Here is a 26166-nt window from a genome sequence, read left to right as displayed (position 1 = left end):
TTGTCTAACACTTTGCGTCGCATTGCTTTTGTCGTCAGCATGGTGTCACACGATATCAACATAGCACGTTGGGGGCGATGAAACAACGGAAGCCCATTCATTTTCAGTAAAAGATGCAAAGTTGGCGGGGGACAGTTGAGCGACGCGAGTATGGGCGAGGGACGTGAACAGGGCAGGACAATAGTTGGAATAAGCGGAACTTTATTCAAATACTCCGCGACATCGCGTTGTGATTGACCAATTTAAGCTCACTGTAGTTTCCAGACCCTACTGGATTGACTGTTGATACCTAGCACTATCTAGCCTGCTTGCTAGCACCAACATGCGGGCGAGCAAACATGGCTATCCGAATTTACGCGTTAAAAGGATCTCAGCCGTGTGAAGTTCTACCTGCTACACAGCGCTCATTGTTATGACAGCTGAGAAGAGCGTCTTTATTCTATTTTACCCTACTGTATCATATTCATCAATTATGTGTAAGGCAATAGCTTTTGTCCAGTTTTTCACAACTACTCATTAAATTGTTGCTAGTGGTTGTACTAAATTATTCTCTAATTATACAAGTTACTTTTGTTTACATTGATTTCCTTCTAGCTAGTAGGTTCTTGACTTCATAATCATAAGTACAATAACCAGTGGTGTATAGTGGAGGCCATATGTAACCAAAATGAACTTTATTTCTCGTGATTGAAATTCACATGGAATGAACGCGCGCATCAACCATCGAGACGTGAGCTTTGGCGATTCTTGAGCTTGGACACTGCCATTGGATGGGACGCAACGTTTTGAGCGCAACATGGGCAGTATTGCAGCTTTAATTGATTTCAAAGGAAGCATTTCCTCAATGGCTGATGGCAATGCCGGAGGCCTGATGGCTATAGTATTTCCCCCTCCCGCACCCCTTTCTCACCCTCTCCTCTCTAGTTCCAGGGCAGTGGGTAGCCTATGCTGAGACTAGAGGGCTGGATTCCTGTCCTCTTTATCTGCTGTAACTACAGGTTGTTGATGGAGACGGCAGTGATCTGACGTGACCCTTTTTCTCCCTGTCTCAAAATCTCCAGCCTTATTTCCTCTGTTGGCACAGCACCCTGCGATGTCTGCTTATCTACTGCCACCGTCTCTCCTCTCCATGGTGTCAAGCCTACAGTCCCTTTGATGCCAATCCCCCTGTAAAAAAAAAATATTGCCATCTCCACTGCACTCTTTGCGTCAGGAGAGGTTGATGGTCTCTGTGCCATACTACATTTGGTATTCTTCAATTTTCTCTTAATTTTAATATAATTGTGGCTACATTTTCTTAACTGTAAGGCAGGCTGAGTTTCCACTATATGAGTATGGCAGTGATCCTCTGAACTCCTAACGCCCATTGGTCAATGCTACAAGGGAGGGAACGGCCGCTGTGTGTTTGGATGAACCCAGGGTCTCCATGCTGTTTATTGATGTTCAGAAGCAGTGCATTTGGAGTCTCTGTGGTACGTGTAGCTGAGGTCAGAAGCGATGTGAGGAAAAATGACCTGACTGAACTGGGAGGCGGATTGGCAGACGGTGTCAGTGCTGCTGCAGATTAATCTGAGCTCATGTTGTAAACACTGGATCTCTGCCATGTTCTCCGGTCCCACATTAAAATGTGTGTTACAGGTACAGAAGCTCAAAAGGCGGCTAAAGGCACTGATCATTAATGCTTCCCACTAGTACTGCGAGATGTAGAGATCTCAGATGGGTGGAATTTCCATACACTGTCAATCAACCACTGACTGACACACAGGCCTACCGGTAATCCAGGAGACCGTTTGCAGCCACTGGCACAAATCTGTTGTCCCGAGTGGCGCAGTGGTCTAAGGCAATGCATTGCAGTGCTAGCTGTGCCACTAGAGATCCTGGTTCGAATCCAGGCTCTGTCGTAGCCGGCCGCGACCAGGAGACCCATGGGGCGGCGCACAATTGGCCCAGCGTCGTCCAGGGTAGGGGAGGGAATGGCCGGCAGGGATGTAGCTCAGTTGATAGAGCATGGTGTTTGCAACGCCAGGGTTGTGGGTTTGTTTGCCATGGGGGGCCAGTATGAAAAATAAAATAAAAACATTAAAATAATGTATGCACTCACTAACTGTAAGTTGCTCTGGATAAGAGCGTCTGCTAAATGACTTAAATGTAAATGTATTCAGAGCCATTCACTGGTTTTATCTCACTGCTGCCAAAACACCACCATCTTCCCCACGATCCAGGTACCAGACAAGCTCTATTTCTGCTGTGACGGGAGACACTCTGGAATTAGTTCACTCTTCTAACAGCTATGACATGCACTTAGTGTACAAAACATTAACTTTCTATGACATAGACTGACCAGGTGAAGCCAGGTGAAAGCTATGATCCCTTATTGATGTTTGTTGTTAAGTCCACTTCAATCAGTGTAGATGAAGGGGAGGAGACAGGATTTTTAAGCCTTGATACAATTGAGACATGGGTTGTGTATGTGTGCCATTGAGGGTGAATGGGCAAGACAAAATATGTAAGTGCCTTTGAACGGGGTATGGTAGTAGGTGCCAGGCGCACCGGTTTGAGTGTCAAGAACTGCAACGCTGCTGGGTTTTTCACGCTCAACAGTTTCCTGTGTGTATGAAAAATGGTCTACTACCCAAAGGACATCCAGCCAACTTGACCCAGCATGGGCCAGCATCCCTGTGGAATGCTTTCGACATCTTGTAAAGTCCATGCCCAGACGAATTGAGGCTGTTCTGAGGGCAAAAGGGGGGAGGTGCAATTCAATATTAGGAAGGTGTTCTTAATGTTTTGTACATGCAGTGTAGACTGACTCTTTGGGAAGGGAAAAAGGGGATACCTAGTCAGTTGCACAACTGAATGCATTCAACTGAAATGTGTCTTCCGCATTTAACCCAACCCCTCTGAATCAGAGCAGTGGGCTGCCTTAATCGACGTCCGCGCCATTGGCGCATGTGGAGCAGTTGTTGTTGGGGGTTAACTGCCTTGCTCAAGGGCAGAATGGCAGATTTTTCCACCTTGCACTCAGGAGTGTATGTGGGTTGCTTTAGGGGAATGTATTATCTTTCTGTTTTGCCTGTTCACAGGGTTTTCCTCCATTCTGTCCATTTCCCATGCAGAGTGAACATGCCTCGGTCAAGTCCTGTGCGTGCACTGTGCAGCGGCTGGCCTTGGTGTAAGTCAAGGCCTGTTGTTAATCAAGCCCCCATCACCTTGGTCTTGTGTGTGTGTGTGTGTGTGTGTGTGTATGTAGACTAAGGTGTGATGTGGCCTGTTCTTAATGTCGTCCCATGGGAGCAGAAGTAGACCCCTACCCCACCAGTGCCTGAAAGCAGCCCCAATACACACACGCCGACATCTACCGTTTCATTATCTAGGCTTGGCTTTGAAGATCACGGGCCGAGTCGACCGTACTCATTGCCCCTGCTCTGGGAGCAGCTGTGGTCCTCTGTGTGGCTGCCAAATAGCCTGGGCCTCCCAGCATGTAGCAGTGTTCCAGTGCCCAGCGATCTGTTCATTTACAGGCAGCGCTGCTGACCAGACAGCGTATGCAGCCTTTTGAAGTGTGCACTAATCACCACCGCCTCTGCTGGGAGCGAGAGGAGAATGAGAATGTGACACTCTGGTCCAATATGGAAAGGGATTATTATCCATATAAAGCAGCTCTCTTGAGTATAGGCTGGTGTATAAAAATAGCACCGGCTCCCTCACTACCCCGCTCTCATGAACATTGAGTTTGGCTTCAAAGGGTAGATGTACTTTAATGTAGCTATTTCAGGAGTAATTGGCACACTTGGAGAATTGCCCCTCCATTACTCCATAACATTTATTTATTTTTGTGGTACATAATTTTGATAAATAGTTGACTATCTCTTGCAGTTTTCTATAAGAAGTAGGGAGAGAGTGTGAGGGGAAGAGCGTTGGAGAAAGAGCAGAGCCATGTAAGTGTATGGTTCTGAGAGAGGGGGGGAGACCATGAGAAAAGGATTACACTGAGGTTCTGTATGGAGAGTGAACTGTTGGTCAACCCCATGGCCTCTACTAGGAATTGGTCTTAGTGATACACACAGCGCACGTGTGTGGAGATGAAAAAATTGAAGAAATGCCCCTAAGGTCTTAACTGAGCCTCTACTGGTTGAGTCTTCATTGCATGGTTTCATTGGTCTGACATGACAGCTGCCTGAGTAGGAAGAAACAGCTGGTGGAAAAATTATTTAGGAGGATTTGTAATTTCAGACTGCTTGATGCCCTTTCAGGTACCATAGCTTTTAGGACCCTTGTGGTCGGATCAATGCATCATTGTAATATAGCTTTACCTATCTTGAAAACATCGCCTTCTGTATAAAATAACATTTACATTTTAGTCAGATAGCAGATGCTCTTATCCAGATCGACTTACAATAGCAATTAGTGTTAAGTGCCTTGCTCAAGGGCACATCGACAGATTTTTTTTAACCTAGTCGGCTCTGGGATTGGAACCAGTGACCTTTCGGTTACTGACACAACGCTCTTAACCGCTAGGATACCTGCCACCATTAAAGTTCAAATATCAGCTATCAAATTCCTATCAGAATGTATGAGACTCGACTGACATTTCACCTATATACCCTAATGAGCCTAAGTGACTATACCTCTGCTTGTAAAACTGAAAGCTACACTCCCACAATGGCCATATCCGTCTGCTTAGCAACCTAATAAGGGAGCATAATTAGCTTTTAGTGGTTTCATGCGGTAAAGTCTAGGAACATAAAGTCTCTTTATGTTCCTAGTGTATTGTCAGATCAGTGGAGGGCCCACAGTCAGATTCACATTCACCAGCCCGAGTGGTTGTGGGCCCTTGACCTCAATCATGGGCGTTCACCAGACTCTCCTAATAGGTAAGTGTAGGTTCACATTAAGACAATTACAGACCATTAAACCTCAGTCACTTAGAAGCCCTGGTTACGGTTAGCTGGACTGCAAAGGCAGGGTTTATGATGGGTTTAGGTTAGCATAAAATTGAGATATGGAGGAGGTTGGAAAGGACGAAGCCTGTGTTTACTGAGGGCTGGTCGCCAAGGGTGGGGGACTAAAGAGATGGGAATTATAGATTGCCTTTTTGAAAATGTTAGTTTCTAGTTTCTACTCCTCCCCCACATTCAGAACAGGGTGTACTGTACATTTGAAGATTTACGCTCACATTTTGATAAGTTTTAAAGGAATGTCACGTTGTTGCACTTTTCAAACCAGTGACCTTGAGTGCGTGTGGTCACAGATGGGAAGCTATTGGCTCTGAAACGCAAGTAAAACTGGCATTACCTTGACGGTGTTCTGAGAATATGGAATATTTCACAAAGTAGCAAGCTAGACCTTTAGGCATTTTACATTGGTAGAATATAGGGCTGACCCCATTTAGTCGACTGGTCAATTGTTTGGTCGATAGGCTGTTGGTCGACCCAAGATTTCTTTAGTCGAGCAGTAGCAAATAAAATAAAAATTTTCCATGGTGTACAAGACACAGTCCTTGAATCTAAGACATGCTACTGAAATTGTATATGGTTAAGTATAATGGTGCAACATTAATACAAATATTATTTTATAACAAATGTGCTTTCTCCCTTGTTTGATAGCGGTTGCTGTCCGCGGGTCTGAAACATCAGTGTGCTGTTGAATTGGCACCTTTTCCTAGCAAAGTTACCCAGCATATTGGTTTTGAGAACAATGCGGCGGAGGCAGCAGCGGAGTTAGGAGACGAGAAAACAGCCCTTGCCCTAATTGTCTTAAGAAAAGTGAGGAGAGTGGAAACCCCAACTTAATTAGGGCTATAATCAATAACATAACTGTTAAATGTGCCTGGCTTTATAAATCATCCATATACAATGAGGGGAAAAAAGTATTTGATCCCCTGCTGATTTTGTACGTTTGCCCACTGACAAAGAAATTATCAGTCTATAATTTTAATGGTAGGTTTATTTGAACAGTGAGAGACAAAATAACAACAAAAAAATCCAGAAAAACGCATGTCAAAAATGTTATAAGTTGATTTGCATTTTAATGAGGGAAATAAGTATTTGACCCCTCTGCAAAACATGACTTAGTACTTGGTGGCAAAACCCTTGTTGGCAATCACAGAGGTCAGACGTTTCTTGTAGTTGGCCACCAGGTTTGCGCACATCTCAGGAGGGATTTTGTCCCACTCCTCTTTGCAGATCTTCTCCAAGTCATTAAGGTTTCGAGGCTAACGTTTGGCAACTCGAACCTTCAGCTCCCTCCACAGATTCTCTATGGGATTAAGGTCTGGAGACTGGCTAGGCAACTCCAGGACCTTAATGTGCTTCTTCTTGAGCCACTCCTTTGTTGCCTTGGCAGTGTGTTTTGGGTCATTGTCATGCTGGAATACCCATCCACGACCCATTTTCAATGCCCTGGCTGAGGGAAGGAGGTTCTCACCCAAGATTTGACGGTACATGGCCCCGTCCATCGTCCCTTTGATGCAGTGAAGTTGTCCTGTCCCCTTAGCAGAACCCCCCCCCCAAAGCATAATGTTTCCACCTCCATGTTTGACAGTGGGGATGGTGTTCTTGGGGTCATAGGCAGCATTCCTCCTCCTCCAAACACGGCGAGTTGAGTTGATGCCAAAGAGCTCCATTTTGGTCTCATCTGACCACAACACTTTCACCCAGTTCTCCTATGAATCATTCAGATGTTCATTGGCAAACTTCAGACGGGCATGTATATGTGCTTTCTTGAGCAGGGGGGACCTTGTGGGCGCTGCAGGATTTCAGTCGTTCACGGCGTAGTGTGTTACCAATTGTTTTCTTAGTGACTATGGTCCCAGCTGCCTTGAGATCATTGACAAGATCCTCCCGTGTAGTTCTGGGCTGATTCCTCACCGTTCTCATGATCATTGCAACTCCACGAGGTGAGATCTTGCATGGAGCCCCAGGCCGCGGGAGATTGACAGTTCTTTTGTGTTTCTTCATTTGCGAATAATCGCACCAACTGTTGTCACCTTCTCACCAAGCTGCTTGGCGATGGTCTTGTAGCCCATTCCAGCCTTGTTTAGGTCTACAATCTTGTCCCTGACATCCTTGGAGAGCTCTTTGGTCTTGGCCATGGTGGAGAGTTTGGAATCTGATTGATTGATTGCTTCTGTGGACAGGTGTCTTTTATACAGGTAACAAGCTGAGATTAGGAGCACTCCCTTTAAGAGTGTGCTCCTAATCTCAGCTCATTACCTGTATAAAAGACACCTGGGAGCCAGAAATCTTTCTGATTGAGAGGGGGTCAAATACTTATTTCCCTCATTAAAATGCAAATCAATTTATAACATTTTTGACATGCGTTTTTCTGGATTTTGTTGTTGTTAATCTGTCTCTCACTGTTCAAATAAACCTACCATTAAAATTATAGACTGATAATTTCTTTGTCAGTGGGCAAACGTACAAAATCAGCAGGGGATCAAATACTTTTTTCCCTCACTGTATATCTACAGAAATAAGACCGATCCTGCCAGTTTGAGTGTTTGTTTAATAGCCTACTGATTGCGTGCGCACCAAGTCTCATGCAACCACAACATGTCGGATAAACAATTTAACAAATTTGTCTTTTTATCTTTGCTATGCTGTAATAAAAGCTTTAGAACAGCCTCTCTGGTATTACTTATAATTAATTTAGTGTTGTTTACAATGTTCCAAATTGTCAGAGAAATTATATTTATAAAAATAATAATAACCCTTGTTTTTCTTGTTCTCCTTATTGTTGATATTACCATTATTATGATCATCATTATAATAAGTAATGTCATTATCATTAGTAGGCTTAGTATAGCAGACTTGTATAACCACTATTGAGCTGTAGGCCTAAGAGTGCATCCTGTTTAGTCTTAATACCATATCTTAGGCCTATTTTTCAATACTTATATAGGCTACTGTATCAATCAATCATTCATTCGTTCATGTCATCACACAGCATACGAGACATTCATGATTTGAAATGCAATCAAGCATTTTAGTTTTTAATTAACAAAGTTACCCTTGAATAATTAGCGTTTAATTTAATATTAATAATTTTAATAATTACAATTTTAAAAAAAACATTACAACAGACTTTCAGGTACACTTATAATTTATTTAGTGTTTACATCTTGTTCCAAACGGTCAGAAAAATGATATAGTAATCTAACAGCACCTGTTTGGCACACATCATTTGCACGCAGCACTTGCTACTTACCTTCTTTTTCTTCATATCCAGTATTTTCCACAAGTAGTCAAATATATTCCACACATCTGAATTCCCCTTTACCTCCTGAGCAACCAGTAAACATTCCCCCATTTCGAGTTTGTCACATCCTCTGCATCCATTTTTCTGTTACGGTGTTCGGAGTTTGTTAACCAATTTATTGACGTGATTATGATATGCTATAGGTCAGGCCCTATTGGTCATGTGCGTGTGATGCATACACGTAAAGAGAGCAAGGGTTAAGGGAATGTTTTTCCTAAATAAATGAGGGATTTTGGTAACAGAACTTTTGTCAGAAATCAATCAATCAAATGTATTTATTTATTATCTGCAGATGTCACAAAGTGCTAAAATGGCTGTAATTACGTTGCAGCTTCAGCAACACGGACAGCGCGATAAACTCTGTGGTGGTCACTGCAGCAGGGAGGATAGAGCGACAACGGTTGCTAGTCACTAGCTGTTTTAATTTTTTGTTTAATTTTATTTTTATTTTTATTTTACACAGCACAGCAAGTCTGAGCCCGGCCAGGCACAATCAAATCAATTGCAGTCCATCTAGTCATTTGTGTGTATTTTTAATTGTTTCATCAAACAATGCGCGTAAAGCATCAGACAAGCTCAGTGCATATAGTTGATTTGATTAAAACATCTAGGATTTGTCTTTATATGGAAAAATACACATTTTAAAATTTAGACCAATCGATTGGTCGAAAGAACAGACAACTCTCGGTCGACCAACATTTTTTTTAGTCGGGGACAGCCCTAGTAGAATATGACTTTGGCTCCATAGGGTGAAAGCATAAGAATCTGAACCTTTTACCTTTTGCAGTGATGAATATAGCCTACATGGATTCCAATCCATGGGTTTACCTTTGAAGGTCTGACCATGATTTTAACCTAGTGACCTTTTCCGGTTGGCTGAATGGCTCTGTAAGAACATGGCAGCTGTAAAGACAGGATTCTCTGTCCAGATGACCTCAAGATCAACAGGAAATATCACTGACTGTGAGAGACCCCAAGAGGTCAGCCGTGGCCAGGGGGCAGGTGGCCATGTCTCATGGTTGTCTCTAACTGACAGAATGGAGCACCCTGGTGCTTGTGAATGCTGATCCTTAGAGAACGACAAGTCAATAAAAGTTTTATGAGGTGTTGGGAGCAAATGGCATCCCAGTCCTTGGAGATCCTAGCTGTTGAAATCCTAGCTGTGTGTACAGCCGTGGTCAAAAGTTTTGAGAATGACACAAGTATTGGTCTTCACAAAGTTAGCTGCTTCAGTGTTTTTAGATATTTTTGTCAGATGTGACTATGGTATACTGAAGTATAATTACAAGCATTCCATAAGTGTCAAAGGCTTTTATTGACAATTACATTTAGTTTATGCAAAGAGTTCTTTTTCAAGACCTCTGCAATACGCCCTGGCATGCTGTCAATTAACTTCTGGGCCACATCCTGACTGATGGCAGCCCATTCTTGCATAATCAATGCTTGGAGTTTGTCAGAATTTGAGGATTGACCACAAATTCTCAATGGGATTAAGGTCTGGGGAGTTTCCTGGCTATGGACCCAAAATGTCGATGTTTTGTTCCCCGAGCCACTTAGTTATCACTTTTGCCTTATGGCAAGGTGCTCCATCATGCTGGAAAAGGCATTGTTCGTCACCAAACTGTTCATGGATGGTTGGGAGAAGTTGCTCTCGGAGGATGTGTTGGTACCATTCTTTATTCATGGCTGTGTGAGAGTGCCCACTCCCTTGGCTGAGAAGCAACCCCACACATGAATGGTCTCAGGATGCTTTACTGTTGGCATGACACAGGACTGATGGTAGCGCTCACCTAACAATCGTAAAGGGGATTCATTAGAGAAAATGACTTTACCCCAGTCCTCAGCAGTCCAATCCCTGTACCTTTTGCAGAATATCAGTCTGTCCCTGATGTTCTTCCTGGAGAGAAGTGGCTTCCTCGCTGCCCTTCTTGACACCAGGCCATCCTCCAAAAGTCTTCGCCTCACTATGCGTGCAGATGCACTCACACCTGCCTGCTGCCATTCCTGAGCAAGTTCTGCGCTGGTGGTGCCTCGATCCCGCAGCTGAATCAACTTTAGGAGACGGTCCTGACGCTTGCTGGACTTTCTTGGGCGCCCTGAAGCCTTCTTCACAACAATTGAACCTCTCTCCTTGAAGTTCTTGATGATCCGATAAATCGTTGATTTAGGTGCAATCTTACTAGCAGCAATATCCTTGCCTGTGAATCCCTTTTTGTGCAAAGCAATGATGACGGCACGTTTTTCCTTGCAGGTAACCATGGTTAACAGAGGAAGAACAATGATTTCAAGCACCACCCTCCTTTTAAAGCTTCCAGTCTGTTATTCTAACTCAATCAGCATGACAGAGTGATCTCCAGCCTTGTCCTCGTCAACACTCACCTGTGTTAACGAGAGAATCACTGACATGATGTCAGCTGGTCCTTTTGTGGCAGGGCTGAAATGCAGTGGAAATGTTTTTTTGGGATTAAGTTCATTTTCATGGCAAAGAGGGACTTTGCAATTAATTGCAATTCATCTGATCACTCTTCATAACATTCTGGAGTATATGCAAATTGTCATAATAAAAACTGAGGCAGCAGACTTTGAAAATTAATATTTGTGTCATTCTCAAAACTTTTGACCACGACTGTACATCATCTCTTCTCTTCCAAATTCCTGTGTAACTATCAACTGTCATTTTCTTCCATTTCTATTCTGATACAGATCTTTTTCATGTTACATGTTTACTGATTTGAGGAAGGAAGTGCAGTATGATAAAAGTCATAATGAAATCTGTGCAAAACAACCCTCGTCATTCCTCTTTCGCCTCTGAAACATGAATTGGGCTAGTTTAGCTACAGCGTGCCATCCAGCCTTGCAGATCTAGGCCTGTAAGACTGCTCATTAATTCAAAGTGTAATTAAACATGGTGCTCTTAAAAGCACTTTGTGAATACGAAGCCTGTTAAGTCCTGCACAGCTATTCTGTAGTGTAGCCAGAGGGTGTGTGTGTGCCCCTCTATTGCTGGGCTATTGCTGTGGTCCCTCATGGCCTTGGCTGAGACTGAGGTCTCATGGGAGAGGGGGAGTATGGGCACTAGTAGTCCTGTGTTCTGCTCAGCTCCATCTCTGCTGTAACTAACTGTTGTTCTGTGCTGTGACTAAATGCCTCTGGCTATCTGGCGTTATACAGAGACTGAGAGAGAGAAATCGCTCTTGAGCTGCTCACAGCGCATTATGGAGATAAAATATTAAAGAAATGAAACGGCAGGGCTCCTATTAATCTCACAATGTTATAATATTTGATTTACTGAATGTCATCGTTATGTAGAGTGGAGCGGGACCCATGCTCTTTGGAAGGAACACTAATATCTATTTTTGAAGAGAACCGCTACCGTATACGCAGAGTGTACAAAACATTAGGAACACCTTCCTAATATTGAGTTGCACCCACTTTTGCCCTCAGAACAGCCTCAATTCACCAGGGCATGGACTCTACAAGGTGTCGAAAGCATTCCACAGGAATGCTGGCCCATATTGACTCCAATGCTTCCCACAGTTGTCAAGTTGGCTGGATGCCCTTTGGGTGGTGGACCATTCTTCATACACACGGGAAACTGTTGAGCATGAAAAACCCAGCAGCGTTGCAGTTCTTGACACTTAAATCGGTGCGCCTGGCACCTACTACCATACCCCGTTCAAAGGCACTTCAATCTGTATCTTTTTTACCTGTTTCCTCCCCTTCATCTACACTGATTGAAGTGGATTTAACAAGTGAAATCAATAAGGGATAATAGCTTTCACCTGGTCAGTCTGTCATGGAAAGAGCAGGTGTTCCTAATGTTTTGTACAGCCTTTTGACCGAATACTCTGATTCTTACTGTTTTGATAAGGTTATTAAACGGAGAAGACACAAGCTTGTCTTGCTGTATTTGCCCAATGTCTGGATAGATGAATGGTTTGGCAGACACTCATATTTTAAGGTGACTTTCCAAAGGCTGTATGATAAACCTTGGTTTTAGACAGTCCGCTTCTCTACTACTATTTCCCCCCCAATCTAACGAAAAGGTCACACAAATTATAGTACAGTTCAATGGCCTTTGTAGGGTTTTAAACAGAAACTGGTGAAGCAAATGAAACAACCTATGAAACTTTTATCATAAACTATCAGCTATGTTGTAGATTGACGAATGTTGGGCCATCTGTCTGACCTGTCACCTGTATGTCCCATGTACCAGTCTCCTCTGACCTGTGTCCTCTCTCCTCTCCATAGAGCTGCCAGAGAACTGGACAGACACGCGGGAGACCCTGCTGGAGGGCATGGTGTTCCAGCTCAAGTACCTGGGCGTCACGCTGGTGGAGCAGCCCAAAGGAGAGGAGCTCTCCGCAGCCGCTGTCAAGAGGATTGTGGCCACGGTCAGCACCACACACACACACACTTGACCTTCTATATTGCCACTCACCCCCCCAGGCATTCTACACCCTATCCCTCCAAAAATACAAACCTCCTTCTAGATTCCCTGACCTTTTTAAAGGTTATTTTGACAACTTTCCCAAACACAGTGGATTGTGATCTATTCCATATATTTTAATACCTGTACCCCCCACAGTATAAAAAGGTCCCATTTACTTTCCCATTAAGTTGTCGCCTTCATGAAAGCCAACCTGCTGCAACACTCAGTGCTCCAGGCTCACGGTGCCATTTAACCCAGATGCGATTAGTTGTGATGCGTCTGTGTGTTGTTATTAAATACAGTAACAGGAAGGTGTATTGTTATTAAATCTGGCAGCTCCACAGTAATTCAGTTAGGGGGAGCATATTGGGCCCAGGGCACACAGGACAGAGTCTCAGAGGTGATTGACACTGCTCTTTATGTGGCCACCCTGACCAGACTAACAAGGCCCTGACAATTGATACATTAGGCACTGTTGTTTTAGACCCAGTACTTATTGTATTTACAGGTTGAAAGCAGGGTTTTAGAAAGAATGGCTTAATAACAGTTTTGAGTCTTTCTTCTGCTGTTCTTTCTGAGTGTATACAGTACCAAACTCTGTTCCTTGCTCTGCCCAAGGCTCTCGGTCTCGTCATTTGTTAATCTCCTGAGTGGTGTTTGTGTGTTCCAGAACTCTTACAAGCTGCTTGTCTTGACTGTGTGTTAGGGGTGTCATTAGCTCTGCTTTGGGTGAGTACGGGACAGGCAGCTGAGGGGGTCTGTAGTATGAAGTTGTCTAATAGATCTGTTTCTCCGGTATAATGATACAATTGTGGCTAGAAAGCCCTCATCTGCCCCCAGGGTTGTCTAAATCATTTGTTTCTCAGAGGGAAGTGTGTTTAGGCTAGTTTTGATTAATGCCTGCTGGTGTGAAGGCTGCATTTTGGACTACATTTACATTACATTTGCGTCATTTAGCAGACGCTCTTATCCAGAGCGACTTACAAATAGGAGTTCTGTGTCAGCACAGGAGGAGGTAGCTGAAGTGTAAATGGACAATCTATACTGAACAAAAATATAAACGCAACATGTAAAGTGTTGGTCCCATGTTTCATGAGCTGAAATAAAAGATCCCAGAAATGTTCCATATGCACAAAAAGCTTATTTCTCTCCAGTTTTGTGCACAAATTTGTTTACATTCCTGTTAGTGAGCATTTCTCATTTGCCAAGATAATCCATCCACCTGACAGGTGTGGCATATCAAGAAGTTGATTAAACAGCATGATCATTACACAGGTGCACCTTGTGCTGGGGACAATAAAAGGCCACTCTAAAATGTGCAGTTTTGTCACACATCACAATGCCACAGATGTCGCAAGTTTTTAGGGAGCGTGCAATTGGCATGCTGACTGCAGGAATGTCCACGAGCTGTTGCCAGAGAATTGAATGTTAATTTCTCTACCATAAGCCAAACTCCAATGTAATTTTGGAGAATTTTGCAATATGTGCAACTGGCATCACAACCGCAGACCACGTGTATGGCGTCGTGTGGGCAAGCGGTTTGTCAACGTTGTGAACAGAGTGCCCCGTGGTGGTGGGGTTATGGTATGGGCAGGCATAAGCTATGGACAATGAACACAATTGCATTTTATCTATGGCAATTTTAATGCACAGAGATCCCGTAATGAGATCCTGAGGCCCATTGTCGTGCCATTCATCTGCCGCCATCACCTCATGTTTCAGCATGATAATGCACGGCCCCATGTCGCAAGGATCTGTACACAATTCCTGGAAAATGTCCCAGTTCTTCCATGGCCTGCATACTCACCAGACATGTCACCCATTGAGCATGTTTGGGATGCTCTGGATCAACGTGTATGACAGCGTGTTCCAGTTCCCGCCAATATCCAGCAACTTCGCACAACTATTGAAGAGGAGTGGGACAACATTCCACAGGCCACAATCAACAGCCTGATCAACTCTGTGAAGATGTGTCGCGCTGCATGACGCAAATGGTGGTCACACCAGATACTGACTGGTTTTCTGATATCCATGCCCCTACCTTTTTGGGTTACCAACAGATGCATATCTGTATTCCCAGTCATGTAAAATCCATAGATTAGGGCCTAATTTATTTATTTCAATTGACTGATTTCCTTATATGAACTGTAACCTTATATTAACTGAAATTGTTGCATGTTGCGTTTATATTTTTGTTCATTATAGATGTGTACTTTTAGCACATACTTACACACTGGCAAATGTCACACAGGTTTGAGATTGCATGAGCATTGATTGCATTATCATTATTAACATATTCCGCCTCGCTCGCTTGCTCTCTTTTTCTTTCTTCAAGGCCAAAGCCAGCGGCAAGAAACTCCAGAAAGTGACATTAAAAGTGTCCCCTCGAGGAATCATCCTCTATGACTATGCCTCTAACCAGCTGATCGAGAACATCTCCATTTACAGGTTAGTCTCTCTCTTTCTCTCTCTCTCTCTCTCACGTTCTCACTGACAGAGAAGAAGATGCACACATTCTCTGCGGGCCGCCCAAATGACAAATTCTATCAGGCCAAGTATAATTTTCAACTTGCAATAAAACAAAAGTTGTTTTCCTCCAGAATCCCCCTCCCCTTCCAAACCCTCTCATCCATCACTTTGAGACTAAGAGTGTTGGGATTTGCGGTGATGAAGAAGGGTGGAGGGGTGGATAGAGCTTTCCATCAGTCCTCTCCCTCAGGAGGCCTCTACAACAACAGCTGAGCTTTCACCTGGGGTGTGAAGGCTTACAAACAGGCAGCGCGATAGCACACACACCCTTCATTTCACCTTTCAAAAACAGAGTGTGACTTGTTGTTGCTTAGGCCAAACTTGAATCGCTTGTATAACATTCCACATTTATGAGAAGTGGAGACTTCCCAACACTCAATCTCGAAATGAATCAAGGCCAGAACTTGGATCACTCTCACAGTAACCGAGGAGGGTTGGATTACTCTCTCACAGTAACAGAGGAGGGGTTGGATCATTCTCACATTTAACAGAGGAGAGGTTGGATCACTCTCTCACAGTAACAGAGGGCGGGTTGGAATACTCTCTCACAGTAACAGAGGACGGGCTGGCACATTGAGGTCAAGATCACAATCATCTGAGTCTGAGTCTGAAGAGGCTGTGTGATCTTCAACACTAACTATCCAGCTGTGACTCAATGTAATGGTGTTGGTTCAATTTAAAGCAAACGTTGTCATTCACTGGGGTCCTCCTCTCCAGGCATCTGCTAGAGAAGATGGATGAGCAGTAAATGAAATGGATTTACCTAGACACCCAATTTCACAATGCTCTCACTCTTAACATCGGTTGTAAATCTCACAATGTCGCGCCGTGCAGCTGTTGGCTTTTATAGCAGAGAAATGTTTTTCACACGTTGAGTTTTTATATCACTGAGTCATTAGTTAACTAGACGTTTGATCTCCGCAGAGTGATGTTCAGAGTTTGAGCAGCAGGGTGCTGGTGTGAAGAGGAACAGGGAGGGCAGATGGCGGTCATTCATTACACACCTGTCAATCAGGTCTCGGGGTGATGACATCACCTATGATGTCATGTCGCAGATCAGAGCATGTTCCAACGTTAAAGAGTAGACCTGTAGTTAAGAGGCAAGGTCCAATCCAATAATACTAAAACACCACAGGTCTAGGTGGGCTGAGCGGACAGACACAGCAGGGATCACAGTCTTAATGGCTAAAAGTAATGGAGCCGAGGTACACTGGGGACAAACTACAGACGAATGTCCTTAAGTTAAAATTCAAAGCCTGTATTTTTTGATTGGCTCTCCACCTGCATGCTACAGTGTGTGTATGTGGAATGTGATGGGTTTATTTAATGTGGAAATGAAAGATTTAAGTCTAAATCTGATTGTAGTGGGCTTAAAGGCTTAGTGAAGATGAAGTTGCGTGATAGCCCTGCCCAATCCGCAGGGACTCTTAGCTTTTTATTAAAACTAGTTTGTCCCTGTGACTCCTCCTCAGGATATCCTACTGCACAGCAGACAAGATGCACGACAAAGTGTTTGCCTACATCGCCCAGAGCCAACAAAACGAAACCCTTGAGTGCCACGCCTACCTCTGCACCAAGAGGAAAGTGGTGAGTCCGTGTGTGTTTTGTTTTTGTGTGTATGTGTTTGTTTTTGTGTGTATGTGTTTGTTTTTGTGTGTATGTGTTTGTTTTTGTGTGTGTGTGTTTGTTTTTGTGTGTGCCTGTGGCCCCTCTTCCAAATAGAATCCCTCCCAGGAGGGGTTTTGTGAATGAGTGTGCCACTCCCTCTCTTTCCTTCCTCTTGCTAATTTAGCTCTAGGCCACACTTCCTCCCAGCTACATAAACAACTAGTAAGGAAGAGGAGAAGTTGAACTGAGTAGTAGGGACCAACACCATCACATGGGTTAATGTTCCCTCATCAAGTGTTAGTTGAAGAGTTTCCTCTGGAGGCCGGCGACCCCTCCCTCTGTTAGTCTCTAGTTATCCTCTTATCTGTCTTCAATGTGTTTTCCTCTCCCCTCTTAACACTTAGCCAACATCTTGTATGTCATACTTACTGGGCTTATTTCCCTCTCTCTCTCTCTCGCTCTCTCCCCCTTCCCTCTCTCTCCCCTCAGGCCCAGGCAGTAACGTTAACAGTGGCCCAAGCCTTCAGAGTGGCGTTTGAGTTCTGGCAGGCCGCCAAAGAAGGTACGCATGGTCACCTCGGATGACTGGAGAAGTGTGACGAATGTCTCATTCTTTTGAGTGTAACCGTTCTTATCCTCCTCTCTCTCTCTTTCCTCCCCCCTACTCTTTCATTATTTCACCCTGTTGCCTCTCGGCCTCTGTTCTCTCTCAGTACACACTTAAAGGGAAACTTCTTCTTTTTCTACTTACCCAGAGTCAAACGAACTCATGGATACCATTTGTATGTCTCTGCGAGCAGTTTGGAGATGATTGAAGTTAGCATATCGTTAGCTTAGTGCAATTGCTGGAAGTCTCCCGGTACAATAGCCATGTCCTCTCAAAAGCAAGGAAATAGACCTAACTACTCCAAAGCTGGGTGGTTGGTCATTTCTAGTCTTATACATTTTCTTTTCTTTTACTGATAATCATAAGAAACAAGAGTCTATCCACTTCCTCATTCTCTGTCCCGTTGTCGCATAGAGATGTATAGAGGTCGCAACATTGTATCGATCTCAAAGGCGCTGCCCGTGCGCTCACAGACGCCATAATGGCCAAATGACCATTCACCCAGCTTTGGAGTAGTTGGGACTATTCCCTTGATTTTGAGAGGAGCTGGCTACTGTACCTGGAGAACTTCAAGCAATTGTGCTAGTCTAACGATATGCTAACTTCAATCATCTCCAAACTGCATGCAGAGACATACAAATGGTATCCATGAGTTAGATCATCTGACTCTGGGTATGTAGAAAAACGACCTAAATCTCGAAATCTCACAGTATCCCTTTAATTCCTTCCTGTTCCCATGCACTGCATGTAGATGTTCTCTACAGCAGCTGAATGAGTGAGGATGGAGTGGGTTTGCTCTATCTCACCATAGTTCCTCTGTGGCAACATACATTTCCCCTGTCCTCCCCGGCCTTGACCCTGACCCCTCAGAGGCATGTGAAATAGTGGATCTCCGCAAGGCCACTCCCACCTGTCAGTTAGCTCCCCAACAGGAATATCCACATTGATTAAAACAGTCAATCTGTAGGAACAACCAGTCCAGAAAGAGAAACCTTGTTTTGTTCAGTAAACCAACTTTATTTAGGGCAGATTACGCTGGTTAAAGGCTGATATGGATATTGACAGGAGCTCAGTGAGTCGTAGCGTGAGGCCTAGGTGGGAAGGCTTGTCAATCTGCCCTGTTTCCTGTGTTTTTACTGTGAGAACATGAGGCAGAAAAGGGGGAGCTGGAAGTCACCAAAGAGATGATGAAGTCTACTCCTTAAAACTGACTGGAAATATTTATAATCTAGTAAATTAATGATATACTAAGTACACCGTTTTTTGTTGTTGAGCACATACAGTAGTCTGTGTGCATGTAAAGACCGATATCCAGCCCCTAGGGTACTCGCTCAGGCTAAACGGATGAAACACTGAAAGTGCTGTGTAAGGAAGGAGGTGTCACACACCCATGTATGGTTCTCACAGGTCAGCAGAACATTTTTTGCATGTTTGACTTCTATGTAAATGAGAACTCCTGGGGGTATACCATACATGTGGGTGTCAGTACATTTCTCCCTCTTCAATCCTCCATATAACACTTCCTCTCTAACTGTGTTGTCTTCTGAACATAGGACCTTCGAATCAGTGGTTCATTGTTCTTGTTTGATACAAAATAATGCCTCATTATCAGGATTCAGTTGCAACAAGCACAGTTATTTTTTGTTGCTAGATCTTTTTTGTAATTTGTGACTATCTACTCTGGCACCTAGATCCTTGTAAAGTTTCTGCTTTCTTTTTCTTGTCTAAACCCTCCCCCCATTCCCCTCTCTTTCTGTTTGTCACTGTCAGAGAGAAGGGAGAGAGGAGGAGGGAGAGGGGAGGAAGGAGAGAGTCTGTGACAATGGCAGTTCAGTCCTGTCTGTGACAGCTGGGTCCCTGTGCCACTGATCCAGTCTCACTGAGAGTGAAGGAGAGGTTATTGATTAATTCCTTTACACCTCCTACCCTTTCATTTACTCCCCCGTTCTTTGTGGTTTTGGACAGGAAAAGGTTGTTTACTGCAGAGCCTTTTGATAGTGTTTTAATTCAGATGCATTTCCATTTTATTGTATTATTTTCCAGAGATCAAGCCAGTGGAGTGTTTGCTGTTTCGTTTCCCCTTTTCTGTGTTCCGCTCCGCATTTCAGAAATTAATATTAAAGCTGCAAATTAGGAATGCAGGCTTGCCCCCACCCTCGCTCTCTCTTGCTGCCCTCGTGCCTCGTCAGAGTTTACACAGACTCATAAGGAGTGCTATCCCCTCTGATTTTCTGGGCTGCGTCTTGTCTTGTTCTACACAATGTGGCTGATGAGGGAGAATGGAGGAGTGGAATGGAATAGAAAGGAGTGAGGCTTTGGGGAGCTATCAAAGGGAGTAGTCGTGTTCTCTTGTGGCAGAAGGAGAGAGAACTAACAATCTTAGTCTGCTCTTTGAGTTACATGTCCCCGGAGGATTGTGGGTAAGAACATCAGGGTGGTTGTCTCTTTGCTGTACATCACTGCATCCCTCCCTCTGCCCCAACCACACACTCACACTCCCACCCCCACACAACCCCACCATATTTCTCTAAACTGCATCTGTGAATCACATCCTTTAACCTCTCATGTCTAGGCATGAGAAGTAATGATTTGAAGTGTATTTACAGTAGACACAACTAGCTAGTATAGCTTTGATATTGACGGTGTGAACTCTCAATATTGTTTGGAGTTGTTTCAATGCCTGATGGCATTCTCTCACACCCTGTCTGGGGGTTATCCAGTGCAGTGTTCCCACCGGAGGGGAAAGAGGGCACAGCCGCCCAGGGAATGGTTTGGAACCCAGCCACCACTCAGCCACCTTAGCTGTCCTGGGGAATGGGAATCACAGGAGAGGGGGGCGGCATGTTTTTGATGTCATAAAAGGAACTTAATGTAACCAATGCCCTTGAGGGACAGGCTGAGATGTGCTTTTAATCGCCACAGAAGGTAATGGAAGCATTAGTTACAGTAGGTCAGCAGCCAGGCCTTTGAAGTATGATCAGACCTGCACAGATACTGTGTTTGGTTTGCTTGAGAGCATCACAAGTATGCATGTATGCTTGAGCAAGAACCTCACCATTCACTATAGGGGCATGAAAACATGCATGCAATGCATAAGCATGGTGGATACTGAGTTTTAAAAAAAAGAATATATATATATATATATATATATACAGTGGGGAAAAAAAGTATTTAGTCAGCCACCAATTGTGCAAGTTCTCCCACTTAAAAAGATGAGAGAGGCCTGTAATTTTCATCATAGGTACACGTCAACTATGACAGACAAAATGAGAAAAAAAATTCCAGAAAATCACATTGTAGGATTTTTTATGAATTTATTTGCAAATTATGGTGGAAAATAAGTATTTGGTCAATAACAAAAGTTTCTCAATACTTTGTTATATACCCTTTGTTGGCAATGACACAGGTCAAACGTTTTCTGTAAGTCTTCACAAGGTTTTCACACACTGTTGCTGGTATTTTGGCCCATTCCTGCATGCAGATCTCTCTCTAGAGCAGTAATGTTTTGGGGCTGTCGCTAGCAACACAGACTTTCAACTCCCTCCAAAGATTTTCTATGGGGGTTGAGATCTGGAGACTGGCTAGGCCACTCCAGGACCTTGAAATGCTTTAGAAGCCACTCCTTCGTTGCCCGGGCGGTGTGTTTGGGATCATTGTCATGCTGGAAAGACCCAGCCACGTTTCATCTCCAATGCCCTTGCTGATGGAAGGAGGTTTTCACCAAAATCTCACGATACATGGTCCCATTCATTCTTTCCTTTACACGGATCAGTCGTCCTGGTCCCTTTGCAGAAAAACAGCCCCAAAGCATGATGTTTCCACCCTCATGCTTCTACAGTAGGTATGGTGTTCTTTGGATGCAACTCAGCATTCTTTGTCCTCCAAACACGACGAGTTGAGTTTTTACCAAAAAGTTCTATTTTGGTTTCATCTGACCATATGACATTCTCCCAATCCTCTTCTGGATCATCCAAATGCACTCTTGCAAACTTCAGACGGGCCTGGACATGTACTGGCTTAAGCAGGGGGGACACGTCTTGCACTGCAGGATTTGAGTCCCTGGCGGCGTAGTGTGTTACTGATGGTAGGCTTTGTTACTTTGGTCCCAGCTCTCTGCAGGTCATTCACTAGGTCCCCCCGTGTGGTTCTGGGATTTTTGCTCACCGTTCTTGTGATCATTTTGACCCCACGGGGTGAGATCTTGCGTGGAGCCCCAGATCGAGGGAGATTATCAGTGGTCTTGTATGTCTTCCATTTTCTAATAATTGCTCCCACAGTTGATTTCTTCAAACCAAGCTGCTTACCTATTGCAGATTCAGTCTTCCCAGGCTCTGCAGGTCTACAATTTTGTTTCTGGTGTCCTTTGACAGCTCTTTGGTCTTGGCCATAGTGGAGTTTGGAGTGTGACTGTTTGAGGTTGTGGACAGGTGTCTTTTATACTGATAACAAGTTCAAACAGGTGCCATTAATACAGGTAACGAGTGGAGGACAGAGGAGCCTCTTAAAGAAGAAGTTACAGGTCTGTGAGAGCCAGAAATCTTGCTTGTTTGTAGGTGACCAAATACTTATTTTCCACCATAATTTGCAAATAAATTCATAAAAAATCCTACAATGTGATTTTCTGGATTTTTTTTCTCAATTTGTCTGTCATAGTTGACGTGTACCTATGATGAAAATTACAGGCCTCTCTCATCTTTTTAAGTGGGAGAACTTGCACAATTGTTGGCTGACTAAATACTTTTTTCCCCCACTGTATATATATATACTGCTCAAAAAAATAAAGGGAACACTTAAACAACACATCCTAGATCTGAATGAATGAAATAATGTTATTAAATACTTTTTTCTTTACATAGTTGAATGTGCTGACAACAAAATCAGACAAATTATCAATGGAAATCAAATTTATCAACCCATGGAGGTCTGGATTTGGAGTCACCCTCAATTTTAGTGGAAAACCACACTACAGGCTGATCCAACTTTGATGTAATGTCCTTAAAAAAAGTCAAAATGAGGCTCAGTAGTGTGTGTGGCCTCCACGTGCCTGTATGACCTCCCTACAACGCCTGGGCATGCTCCTGATGAGGTGGCGGATGGTCTCCTGAGGGATCTCCTCCCAGACCTGGACTAAAGCATCCGTCAACTCCTGGACAGTCTGTGGTGCAACGTGGCGTTGGTGGATGGAGCGAGACATGATGTCCCAGATGTGCTCAATTGAATTCAGGTCTGGGGAACGGGCGGACCAGTCCATAGCATCAATGCCTTCCTCTTGCAGGAACTGCTGACACACTCCAGCCACATGAGGTCTAGCATTGTCTTGCATTAGGAGGAACCCAGGGCCAACCGCACCAGCATATGGTCTCACAAGGGGTCTGAGGATCTCATCTCGGTACCTAATGGCAGTCAGGCTACCTCTGGCGAGCACATGGAGGGCTGTGCGGCCCCAAAGAAATGCCACCCCACACCATGACTGACCCACCGCCAAACCGGTCATGCTGGAGGATGTTGCAGGCAGCAGAACATTCTCCACGGCGTCTCCAGACTCTGTCACGTCTGTCACGTGCTCAGTGTGAACCTGCTTTCATCTGTGAAGAGCACAGGGCGCCAGTGGGGAATTTGCCAATCTTGGTGTTCTCTGGCAAATGCCAAACGTCCTGCACGGTGTTGGGCTGTAAGCACAACCCCCACCTGTGGAAGTCGGGCCCTCATACCACCCTCATGGAGTCTGTTTCTGACCGTTTGAGCAGACACATGCACATTTGTGGCCTGCTGGAGGTCACTTTGCAGGGCTCTGGCAGTGCTCCTCCTGCTCCTCCTTGCGCAAAGGCAGGATTGTTGGGTTGTTGCTGGGTTGTTGCCCTCCTACGGCCTCCTCCACGTCTCCTGATGTACTGGCCTGTCTCCTGGTAGCGCCTCCATGCTCTGGACACTACGCTGACAGACACAGCAAACCTTCTTGCCACAGCTCGCATTGATGTGCCATCCTGGATGAGCTGCACTACCTGAGCCACTTGTGTGGGTTGTAGACTCTGTCTCATACTACCACTAGAGTGAAAGCACCACCAGCATTCAAAAGTGACCAAAACATCAGCCAGGAAGCATAGGAACTGAGAAGTGGTCTGTGGTCACCACCTGCAGGACCACTTCTTTATTGGGGGTGTCTTGCTAATTGCCTATAATTTCCACCTGTTGTCTATTCCGTTTGCACAACAGCATGTGAAATTTATTGTCAATCAGTGTTGCTTCCTAAGTGGACAGTTTGATTTCACAGAAGTGTGATTGACTTGGAGTTACATTGTGTTGTTTAAGTGTTCCCTTAATTTTTTTGAGCAGTATATATATATATATATATATATATTACACACACAGTGGGGAGAACAAGTATTTGATACACTGCCGATTTTGCAGGTTTTCCTACCTACAAAGCATGTAGAGGTCTGTAATTTTTATCATAGGTACACTTCAACTGTGAGAGACGGAATCTAAAACAAAAATCCAGAAAATTACATTGTATGATTTTTAAGTATCACATTTGCATTTTATTGCATGACATAAGTATTTGATACATCAGAAAAGCAGAACTTAATATTTGGTACAGAAACCTTTGTTTGCAATTACAGAGATCATACATTTCCTGTAGGTCTTGACCAGGTTTGCACACACTGCAGCAGGGATTTTGGCCCACTCCTCCATACAGACCTTCTCCAGATCCTTCAGGTTTCGGGGCTGTCGCTGGGCAATACGGACTTTCAGCTCCCTCCAAAGATTTTCTATTGGGTTCAGGTCTGAAGACTGGCTAGGCCACTCCAGGACCTTGAGATGCTTCTTACGGAGCCACTCCTTAGTTGCCCTGGCTGTGTGTTTCGGGTCGTTGTCATGCTGGAAGACCCAGCCACGACCCATCTTCAATGTTCTTACTGAGGGAAGGAGGTTGTTGGCCAAGATCTTGCGATACATGGCCCCATCCATCCTCCCCCTCAATACGGTGCAGTCGCCCTGTCCCCTTTGCAGAAAAGCATCCCCAAAGAATGATGTTTCCACCTCCATGCTTCACGGTTGGGATGGTGTTCTTGGGGTTGTACTCATCCTTCTTCTTCCTCCAAACACGGCGAGTGGAGTTTAGACCAAAAAGCTCTATTTTTGTCTCATCAGACCACATGACCTTCTCCCATTCCTCCTCTGGATCATCCAGATGGTCATTGGCAAACTTCAGACGGGCCTGGACATGCGCTGGCTTGAGCAGGGGGACCTTGCGTGCGCCGCAGGATTTTAATCCATGACGGCGTAGTGTGTTACTAATGGTTTTCTTTGAGACTGTGGTCCCAGCTCTCTTCAGGTCATTGACCAGTTTACATACTCAATTAGTATTTGGTAGCATTGCCTTTTTAAATTGTTTAACTTGGGTTAAACGTTTCGGGTAGCCTTCCACAAGCTTCCCACAATAAGTTGGGTGAATTCTGGCCCATTCCTCCTGACAGAGCTGGTGTAACTGAGTCAGGTTTGTAGGCCTCCTTGCTCGCACACGCCTTTTCAGTTCTGCCCACACATTTTCTATAGGATTGAGGTCAGGGCTTTGTGATGGCCACTCCAATACATTTTTTTTTTACATTTACATTTTACGTCATTTAGCAGACGCTCTTATCCAGAGCGACTTACAGTTAGTGCATACATTATTCTTTTTTATTTTCATACTGGCCCCCCGTGGGAAACGAACCCACAACCCTGGCGTTGCAAACACCATGCTCTACCAACTGAGCTACCTCCCTGCCGGCCATTCCCTCCCCTACCCTGGACGACGCTGGGCCAATTGTGCGCCGCCCCATTGGTCTCCCGGTTGCGGCCGGCTACAGCAGAGCCTGGATTCGAACCAGGATCTCTAGTGGCACAGCCTTAGACCACTGCGCCACTCGGGAAGTCAATACCTTGACTTTGTTGTCCTTAAGCCATTTTGCCACAACTTTGGAAGTATGCTTGGGTTCATTGTCCATTTGGAAGACCCATTTGCGACCAAGCTTTAACTTCCTGACTGATGTCTTGAGATGTTGCTTCAATATATCCACATAATTTTCCTTCCTCATGATGCCATCTATTTTGTGAAGTGCACCAGTCCCTCCTGCAGCAAAGCACCCCACAGCATGATGCTGCCACCACCGTGCTTCACGGTTGGGATGGTGTTCTTCGGGTTGCAAGCCACCCCCTTTTTCCTCCAAACATAACGATGGTCATTATGGCCAAACAGTTCTATTTTTGTTTCATCAGACCAGAGGACATTTCTCCAAAAAGTACGATCTTTGTCCCCATGTGCAGTTGCAAACCGTAGTCTGGCTTTTTTTATGGCGGTTTTGGAGCTGGCTTCTTCTTTGCTGAGCGGCCTTTCAGGTTATGTCGATATAGGACTTGTTTTACTGTGGATATAGATACTTTTGTACCTGTTTCCTCCAGCATCTTCACAAGGTCCTTTGCTGTTGTTCTGGGATTGATATGCACTTTTCGCACCAAAGTACGTTAATCTCTAGGAGACAGAACGCATCTCCTTCCTGAGCGGTATGATGGCTGCGTGGTCCCTTGGTGTTTATACTTGCGTACTATTGTTTGTACAGATGAACGTGGTACCTTCAGGCATTTGGAAATTGCTCCCAAGGATGAACCAGACTTGTGGAGGTTTACAATTCTTTTTCTGAGGTCTTGGCTGATTTCTTTTGATTTTCCCATGATGTCAAGCAAAGAGGCA

General features: G+C 44.5%; 1 protein-coding gene across 2 annotated transcripts in view; it reads left to right on the top strand.

Annotated features, from left to right (window-relative positions):
• The window catches only part of ldlrap1b (low density lipoprotein receptor adaptor protein 1b), a 66003-nt gene that overhangs the window by 24167 nt on the left and 15670 nt on the right, over nucleotides 1-26166 (top strand). For both annotated transcript variants that reach the window (XM_041855305.1, XM_041855306.1), the window contains exons 2-5: nucleotides 12511-12653; nucleotides 15027-15139; nucleotides 16693-16807; nucleotides 17318-17390. In XM_041855305.1, the coding sequence (XP_041711239.1) occupies nucleotides 12511-12653; nucleotides 15027-15139; nucleotides 16693-16807; nucleotides 17318-17390 (444 nt within the window). The remainder of the gene's footprint in view (nucleotides 1-12510; nucleotides 12654-15026; nucleotides 15140-16692; nucleotides 16808-17317; nucleotides 17391-26166) is intronic.

The sequence above is a fragment of the Coregonus clupeaformis genome, chromosome 29, assembly GCF_020615455.1.
Source record: "Coregonus clupeaformis isolate EN_2021a chromosome 29, ASM2061545v1, whole genome shotgun sequence".
Lineage (NCBI taxonomy): Eukaryota > Metazoa > Chordata > Actinopteri > Salmoniformes > Salmonidae > Coregonus > Coregonus clupeaformis.
The sequence above is the reverse complement of the archived record's forward strand: the minus strand, read 5'-3'. Positions and strand labels throughout refer to the sequence as shown.